Source organism: Cucurbita maxima, unplaced genomic scaffold (genome assembly GCF_002738345.1).
Source record: "Cucurbita maxima cultivar Rimu unplaced genomic scaffold, Cmax_1.0 Cma_Scf00117, whole genome shotgun sequence".
In the NCBI taxonomy this organism is placed as follows: Eukaryota; Viridiplantae; Streptophyta; class Magnoliopsida; order Cucurbitales; family Cucurbitaceae; genus Cucurbita; species Cucurbita maxima.
Genome location: NW_019272133.1, coordinates 121,133 through 130,639, shown reverse-complemented (window position 1 = coordinate 130,639; position 9,507 = coordinate 121,133). Strand labels below are relative to the sequence as shown.

General features: G+C 37.8%; 2 protein-coding genes across 2 annotated transcripts; both read left to right on the top strand.

The window, feature by feature from the left end:
* The first annotated feature begins 1,317 nt into the window (after window positions 1–1,317).
* LOC111473374 (basic form of pathogenesis-related protein 1-like) lies at window positions 1,318–1,821 on the top strand. The gene has a single exon (XM_023118916.1). It carries the CDS (start codon window positions 1,318–1,320, stop codon window positions 1,819–1,821), a length of 504 nt encoding a protein of 167 aa, XP_022974684.1.
* A 5,232-nt stretch (window positions 1,822–7,053) lies between these two features.
* LOC111473373 (basic form of pathogenesis-related protein 1-like) lies at window positions 7,054–8,289 on the top strand. The gene is made up of 2 exons (XM_023118915.1): window positions 7,054–7,489; window positions 8,150–8,289. Exons 1-2 carry the CDS (start codon window positions 7,054–7,056, stop codon window positions 8,287–8,289), a joined length of 576 nt encoding a protein of 191 aa, XP_022974683.1.
* The last annotated feature ends 1,218 nt before the right edge of the window (window positions 8,290–9,507 follow it).

Genomic DNA, 9,507 nt, shown 5'->3' with positions numbered 1-9,507 from the left:
CAGAAAATACTATCTCCATCGGGGTGAGGCCTTTTGGGAAGCGCAAAGCAAAGCGATGAGAGCTTATGTTCAAAGTGGACAATATCATACCATTGTGGAGAGTCGTGTTCGTCTAACATGGTATCAGAGCCACGCCCTAAACTTAACCATGTCAATAGAATTCTCAAATGTCGAACAAAGAACTCCAAAAGAAAAAAGAAAAAGAAAAGAAGTCGAGGGGAAGTGTTGGATGAAAGTCCAACTCGGCGAATTTAGGGAACGATCATGGGTCCATTGAGGTGAACTCAAAGTGGACAATATCTTCCTAATGGTATGATATTAAGTGCTTTCTTACCAATACTGCAAAAATAAATGGAGAATTACCAAGTTTTAGGAACCATCCATCTCTACACTGATATGATACTGTCTAGTTTGAGATTAAGTACTTTCTGCTTGTTGTCCTGTGAGATTATTCCTTGCTTATAGATTCATGATCATTCTCTTAACAATTTTACACACGGAGAATAGCTCCCAGAATAGCTGTCAAATGTTGTTTGAAGTCAACGGGAATAAATGCCCGCGGCGGAGATGCGAAAAACCAGTCACGATGTTTCGGCATCGAAATCGGGAGACCCACGACGGCAATTAGCTCTGCTGCACATAAGTCAATAGTAATTAAAATATACTATTACTCGAGAGGTAGAAGGTTTTATTTCATCCATGACTATATGTTTTAAGTTACGGTTACTTTTAGAAAAAGGAAAAAGAAATACAAAAATTCACAACTCAATTAGTAGTAAATATTTTTAATCTAAAATTCTTTTTATATAATAAACCCAATCTAAATAGGTTATAAAAATTTTAGGTTAAATTAGTTCATTTCGTTTACTCAAAATTTTAATAAAATATTAACATTATTTATTTATTTTTGAACATTTAATTAACCAATTCAATTTTAATACATATTTTAAAAAATTGGAGGAGAATAAATAAATAAAATTATGAAACTAAATAAAACAATAAATATATACCTACAAGTAAAAATGTATCTTTTAAGATTAACCATAATCGGGTGGATTAAGTTTCATTAATCCTAAAAAAAAAATCATAAACTAGCTAAATCTAGAAAATTTTCATTTATTTGAAGCTAATCCAAACAAAAATCTAGCTCGTAATTAAACATGGAAGCGAGAATGAATTTATTCTCTTTGAATTCCCAAGCATGACATAATTAGTTCATAATTCATGGTTTTACCCATCACATTCCATATTAAGTTTTCCATCTCTATATAAATCATTCCCTCATTCTCAATCTTCATCTCATCTCTCATCGGAATTATGTGGACTCAAACCCTTCGGATCATGGCCGCTTTCATGGTCACTTTCATTTTCCTCCTCGCCCTAACCAAAGCTCAAAACGCCCCCGGTGACTACCTCGCGCTTCACAACCGAGCTCGAGCCGAGGTCGGCGTCGGGCCCATGCAATGGAGCAACACCGTGGCCGCGTACGCTCAAGCCTATGCGGAAAAAAGAAAGGGTGACTGCGCCATGATTCACTCAACCGGGCCGTACGGGGAAAACATAGCCGCGGGCTACTACCCTGAGTTCACCGGGGCGGATGCAGTGAAGCTGTGGGCGAACGAGAAGCCGCTGTATGATCATGCATCGAATAAATGCGTGGGTGGTGAATGTGGGCACTACACTCAGATGGTGTGGCGGAGCTCGGTGCGGCTTGGATGTGCTAGAGTGCCTTGCAAGGCTAATTCTCAGTTTGTTGTTTGCAATTATGATCCTCCAGGCAACTATATTGGGGAAAAGCCTTATGATTCTTGGGTGGTATGAAGAGATTTGGTTTTAAAATTTTTATGAATATTAATAAAGTTTGTGAGAGAATCATGAATTTATTTATTGAAATAAAACTACGATATTGTCTACAATAGTATTATATTGTCTAGAGCATAAACTCTTGTTGCTGTGTTTTGACTTCCTTACTTATAAACTCATGATCATAGAGTCTCCCCTCTCATTAAGTACACCACATAGAGCCACATTTGAAGCCTATAGATTACCTATGATCATAGAGACTCCCCTCGAACAAAATACACCATAGAGCCTCCCTCGAACAAAATACACCATAGTGCCTCCCCTTAAGTCGATGGATTTCTAAAAGAAACTCCCTTTAATCGAGACTCGACTTCTTTCTTCGGAGACCTTGAACAAAATACGAAATTTGTTCGACACTTTTAACTACGATTTTTAGGCTTACAACTTTTTCGTTCGACATACCTAAGTTAAGTTCATAGTTTGATACCATGTAACTAATCACGAATCTCTATAATGTTATATGATATTTGTCAACTTTGAACATAATATCATGGGTTTGCTTCGAGCTCCCACAAGAAGTCATGTTAATGAAAATGTATTCTTTAGTTATAAATCTATGATCATTTCCGAACAGTCTTCAACACTGAGAGCATCAGCCACCAGCCAATTGTTGTTCCAAGTCACCCGGAAGAAATGCCCTCGGCGGAGATGCGGAAAACCAGTTTAAGGTGTTTTCAGCCTCCAAATCGAGAGAACCACGACGACGGCGATTAACTCCGCTGCAGTATGATACCCACACAGGAGACGAAGACTCACTGCCACAACCTACCGCCGTTTACCAGCTCTGAATATGGAGACCAACGGGGCCGGAGTGACTAAAGGACACCCGACGCTCAAAAGGCGACCATTTTTTTTCTTACTTTACTTATTGGCACTCCATTCGTCTTTTTCTCGGCTTCGTGGGAAAAAAAACAATAATAATAAATAATCAAAATGGTAAAATCAAAGAAATGCCTGTTTTTGTTGAATTACTGAAATTCCCTTTTATCGAAATACTGAAATACTGAAATTTGATAGGTACTGTGATCATTGGGCAATGCTCATGGAAAACTTCTTTAGTACTGGGTTTGGTGGAGAATGTGATTCCTGCACCAATATGACACATTGTTTTAACAGATACCAAGAAGAAGCACATTGATGATCATAAATTGAAAGATTTCAAAGCAAAGAATTATCTATTTCAAGCATTAGAACGTTCGATCTTGGAGACAACCCTCAACAAGGATACAGAAACTCAATTCATCATACCTGATGATGGCGTTGAGGATCCATTGACCTATAAACAGGCAATGAATGATGAAGATAGAGATCTGTGGATCAAAGCCATGAATCTTGAAATGGAGTCAATGTACTTCAATTCAGTCTGGGAACTTGTAGATCAACCAGATGGGGTAAAACCTATTGGTTGCAAATGGATCTATAAGAGGAAACGAGACCAAACCGGTAAGGTACAAACCTTTAAAGCTCGTCTTGTAGAAAAGGGTTATACCCAAAGAGAGGGGGTGGACTATGAAGAAACCTTCTCTCCTGTTGCTATGCTTAAATCGATTAGAATACTCTTGTCTATTGCCACATTTTATGATTATGAAATTTGGCAAATGGATGTTAAGATAGCCTTTCTAAAGGGCAATCTTGAAGAGAGTATCTATATTGCTCAACCAGATGGGTTCATTAAACAAGATCACAAGCATAGGGTTTGCAAGCTTAAAAGATCCATTTATGGGTTGAAGCAAGCATCTCGATCCTGGAATATAAAGTTTGATACCGCGATCAAATCTTATGGCTTTAAACAGAATGTTGACGAACCTTGTGTTTATAAAAGGATTGTCAACTAGCTTTCCTAGTGTTGTACGTTGACGATATTCTACTCATTGGGAATGATGTGGGATTTCTGACTGACATTAAGCATTGGCTAGCGACACAATTCCAAATGAAAGATTTGGGAGAGGCTCAGTTTGTTCTTGGAATCCAAATTGTTCGGAATCGTAAGAACAAAACACTAGCATTGTCTCAGGCATCGTATATCGACAAAATGTTGATTCGATATAAGATGTAGAACTCCAAGAAAGGATTATTACCTTTCAGGCATGGAGTTCATTTGTTGAAGGAACAAAGTCCTAAGACACCTTAAGAAATTGAGGATATGAGACACATTCCCTATGCATCAGCAGTCGGTAGTTTGATGTATGCCATGCTATGTACCCAACCTGACATATGCTATGCTGTGGGAATTGTCAGCAGATATCAGTCCAATCCAGGACGTGCTCATTGGACTGCCGTTAAGAATATAATCAAGTATCTTAGGAGAACGAGGGACTATATGCTAATGTACGGTGCTAAGGATCTGATCCTTACACGGTACACTAACTCAGATTTTTAGACTGATGTAGATTCGAGGAAATCGACATCAGGATCTGTCTTCACTTTGAACGAAGGAGCAATAATATGGCGAAGCATAAAGCAAGGTTGCATTTCTGATTCCACCATGGAGGCTGAGTATGTTGCTGCTTGTTAAGCAGCGAAAGAATCTGTATGGCTTAGAAAGTTCTTAACTGATTTGGAAGTCGTTCCAAATATGCATCTTCCCGTCACTCTTTATTGTGATAACAGTGGAGCAGTTGCAAATTCGAAAGAACCAAGAAGCCATAAGCGAGGAAAACATATTGAGCGCAAATATCATCTCATAAGGGAGATTGTGCAACGAGGAGATGTGATCGTCACACAGATAGTTTCGGAGCACAACATTGCTGATCCATTTACAAAGCCTCTCACGGCTAAAGTGTTTGAAGGGCACCTAGTGAGTCTAGGACTACGAGTTATGTAATCTAGGGCAAGTGGGAGAAAAGGCATGAGTATGTGATGCCCTAGTTTATTGTATTTATGTCTCTCTCTACTCAACGTTATAAAACCCCACTGGAGTTTTAGTCCAAGTGGGTGTTTGTTGGGTTTTATGTCCTAAAACTCATAGTTTGTAAACAAAGACATATTCTATTTTCAATAAAGTTATTACTGATGTTTATTCAGTAAAGATTGTTATTGAATAAAGTGAACTTTACGATCATTAATCTAAATCCAATAAACTAAGAACACTTTGGCTATAGTATGATTACTTGAACTATATGTAGAGTCTCTCTTCATATATGCTAAATCCCTCCCAAGTTTAGTCACTCACCGGATTCAACAATTCTGTTCTAAGGACGGAGGATAGTGGAGAAGACACTAGTGGTGGATCGAAACCGGTTCGTGAGGAAAAAAGAATTTGAACTACAAAAGGTTAGTATTCAAATTCATTAAGTTTTAATACTTATGAACATGCTAGTTATTTACTATAATTGATGTTCTAAAAGTGCCAAAGATCCAAATTGCTTCCGCATGTGTTATATTAGCACCATCAGTGGGCACTACACTCAGATAGTGTGAAGGAGCTCGTTGCAGCTTGGATGTGCTAGAGTGCCCTGCAAGGCTAATTCTCAGTTTGTTGTTTGCAATTATGATCCTCCTAGTAACTAGATTGGGGAAAAGCCTTATGGTTCTTCTTTGTATATTGGGGAATCTCCACAATAATATGATATTGTATACTTTTCTCCCCTAAATGGAGAATGAATGCAATCATGAATTTCTACAATTTTATGATATTGTCTACTTTTCTACCCAAAATTGCAAAAATAAATGGAGAAAATTAACGAGTTTTAGAAATCATATCTTCACAATGGTACGATATTGTCCTCTTTTCTATCCAAAATTGCATAAATAAATGGAGAATTACCGAGATTTAGAAATCACTCGTCTCCACAATGGTATGATCTTTGTTGGATGAATGTCCCACCTCAGCTAATTTAGGGAATGATCGTGGGTTCATAATCAGAAAATACTATCTCCATCGGGGTGAGGCCTTTTGGGAAGCGCAAAACAAAGCGATGAGAGCTTATGTTCAAAGTGGACAATATCATACCATTGTTGAGAGTCGTGTTCGTCTAACATGGTATCAGAGCCACGCCCTAAACTTAACCATGTCAATAGAATTCTCAAATGTCGAACAAAGAACTCCAAAAGAAAAAAGAAAAAGAAAAGAAGTCGAGGGGAAGTGTTGGATGAAAGTCCAACTCGGCGAATTTAGGGAACGATCATGGGTCCATTGAGGTGAACTCAAAGTGGACAATATCTTCCTAATGGTATGATATTAAGTGCTTTCTTACCAATACTGCAAAAATAAATGGAGAATTACCAAGTTTTAGGAACCATCCATCTCTACACTGATATGATACTGTCTAGTTTGAGATTAAGTACTTTCTGCTTGTTGTCCTGTGAGATTATTCCTTGCTTATAGATTCATGATCATTCTCTTAACAATTTTACACACGGAGAATAGCTCCCAGAATAGCTGTCAAATGTCGTTTGAAGTCAACGAGAATAAATGCCCGCGGCGGAGATGCGAAAAACCAGTCACGATGTTTCGGCATCGAAATCGGGAGACCCACGACGGCAATTACCTCTGCTGCACATAAGTCAATAGTAATTAAAATATACTATTACTCGAGAGGTAGAAGGTTTTATTTCATCCATGACTATATGTTACTTTTAGAAAAAGGAAAAAGAAATACAAAAATTCACAACTCAATTAGTAGTAAATATTTTTAATCTAAAATTCTTTTTATATAATAAACCCAATCTAAATAGGTTATAAAAATTTTAGGTTAAATTAGTTCATTTGGTTTACTCAAAATTTTAATAAAATATTAACATTATTTATTTATTTTTGAACATTTAATTAACCAATTCAATTTTAATACATATTTTAAAAAATTGGAGGAGAATAAATAAATAAAATTATGAAACTAAATAAAACAATAAATATATACCTACAAGTAAAAATGTATCTTTTAAGATTAACCATAATCCGGTGGATTAAGTTTCATTAATCCTAAAAAAAAAATCATAAACTAGCTAAATCTAGAAAATTTTCATTTATTTGAAGCTAATCCAAACAAAAATCTAGCTCGTAATTAAACATGGAAGCGAGAATGAATTTATTCTCTTTGAATTCCCAAGCATGACATAATTAGTTCATAATTCATGGTTTTACCCATCACATTCCATATTAAGTTTTCCATCTCTATATAAATCATTCCCTCATTCTCAATCTTCATCTCATCTCTCATCGGAATTATGTGGACTCAAACCCTTCGGATCATGGCCGCTTTCATGGTCACTTTCATTTTCCTCCTCGCCCTAACCAAAGCTCAAAACGCCCCCGGTGACTACCTCGCGCTTCACAACCGAGCTCGAGCCGAGGTCGGCGTCGGGCCCATGCAATGGAGCAACACCGTGGCCGCGTACGCTCAAGCCTATGCGGAAAAAAGAAAGGGTGTCTGCGCCATGATTCACTCAACCGGGCCGTACGGGGAAAACATAGCCGCGGGCTACTACCCTGAGTTCACTGGGGCGGATGCAGTGAAGCTGTGGGCGAACGAGAAGCCGCTGTATGATCATGCATCGAATAAATGCGTGGGAGGTGAATGTGGGCACTACACTCAGATGGTGTGGCGGAGCTCGGTGCGGCTTGGATTTGCTAGAGTGCCTTGCAAGGCTAATTCTCAGTTTGTTGTTTGCAATTATGATCCTCCAGGCAACTATATTGGGGAAAAGCCTTATGATTCTTGGGTGGTATGAAGAGATTTGGTTTTAAAATTTTTATGAATATTAATAAAGTTTGTGAGAGAATCATGAATTTATTTATTGAAATAAAACTACGATATTGTCTACAATAGTATTATATTGTCTAGAGCATAAACTCTTGTTGCTGTGTTTTGACTTCCTTACTTATAAACTCATGATCATAGAGTCTCCCCTCTCATTAAGTACACCACATAGAGCCACATTTGAAGCCTATAGATTACCTATGATCATAGAGACTCCCCTCGAACAAAATACACCATAGAGCCTCCCTCGAACAAAATACACCATTGTGCCTCCCCTTAAGTCGATGGATTTCTAAAAGAAACTCCCTTTAATCGAGACTCGACTTCTTTCTTCGGAGACCTTGAACAAAATACGAAATTTGTTCGACACTTTTAACTACGATTTTTAGGCTTACAACTTTTTCGTTCGACATACCTAAGTTAAGTTCATAGTTTGATACCATGTAACTAATCACGAATCTCTATAATGTTATATGATATTTGTCAACTTTGAACATAATATCATGGGTTTGCTTCGAGCTCCCACAAGAAGTCATGTTAATGAAAATGTATTCTTTAGTTATAAATCTATGATCATTTCCGAACAGTCTTCAACACTGAGAGCATCAGCCACCAGCCAATTGTTGTTCCAAGTCACCCGGAAGAAATGCCCTCGGCGGAGATGCGGAAAACCAGTTTAAGGTGTTTTCAGCCTCCAAATCGAGAGAACCACGACGACGGCGATTAACTCCGCTGCAGTATGATACCCACACAGGAGACGAAGACTCAGTGCCACAACCTACCTTTGTTTACCAGCTCTGAATATGGAGACCAACGGGGCCGGAGTGACTAAAGGACACCCGAGGCTCAAAAGGCGACCATTTTTTTTCTTACTTTACTTATTGGCACTCCATTCGTCTTTTTCTCGGCTTCGTGGGAAAAAAAACAATAATAATAAATAATCAAAATGGTAAAATCAAAGAAATGCCTGTTTTTGTTTAATTACTGAAATTCCCTTTTATCGAAATACTGAAATACTGAAATTTGATAGGTACTGTGATCATTGGGTAATGCTCATGGAAAACTTTTGTAGTATTGGGTTTGGTGGAGAATGTGATTCCTGCACCAATATGACACATTGTTTTAACAGATACCAAGAAGAAGCACATTGATGATCATAAATTGAAAGATTTCAAAGCAAAGAATTATCTATTTCAAGCATTAGAACGTTCGATCTCGGAGACAACCCTCAACAAGGATACAGAAACTCAATTCATCATACCTGATGATGGCGTTGAGGATCCATTGACCTATAAACAGGCAATGAATGATGAAGATAGAGATCTGTGGATCAAAGCCATGAATCTTGAAATGGAGTCAATGTACTTCAATTCAGTCTGGGAACTTGTAGATCAACCAGATGAGGTAAAGCCTATTGGTTGCAAATGGATCTATAAGAGGAAACGAGACCAAACCGGTAAGGTACAAACCTTTAAAGCTCGTCTTGTAGAAAAGGGTTATACCCAAAGAGAGGGGGTGGACTATGAAGAAACCTTCTCTCCTGTTGCTATGCTTAAATCGATTAGAATACTCTTGTCTATTGCCACATTTTATGATTATGAAATTTGGCAAATGGATGTCAAGATAGCCTTTCTAAAGGGCAATCTTGAAGAGAGTATCTATATTGCTCAACCAGATGGGTTCATTAAACAAGATCGCAAGCATAGGGTTTGCAAGCTTAAAAGATCCATTTATGGGTTGAAGCGGGTTCATTAAACAAGATCGCAAGCATAGGGTTTGCAAGCTTAAAAGATCCATTTATGGGTTGAAGCAAGCATCTCGATCCTGGAATATAAAGTTTGATACCGCGATCAAATCTTATGGCTCGAAACTGAATGTTGACGAACCTTGTGTTTATAAAGGATAGTCAACTCTATAGTAGCTTTCTTAGTGTTATACGTTGACG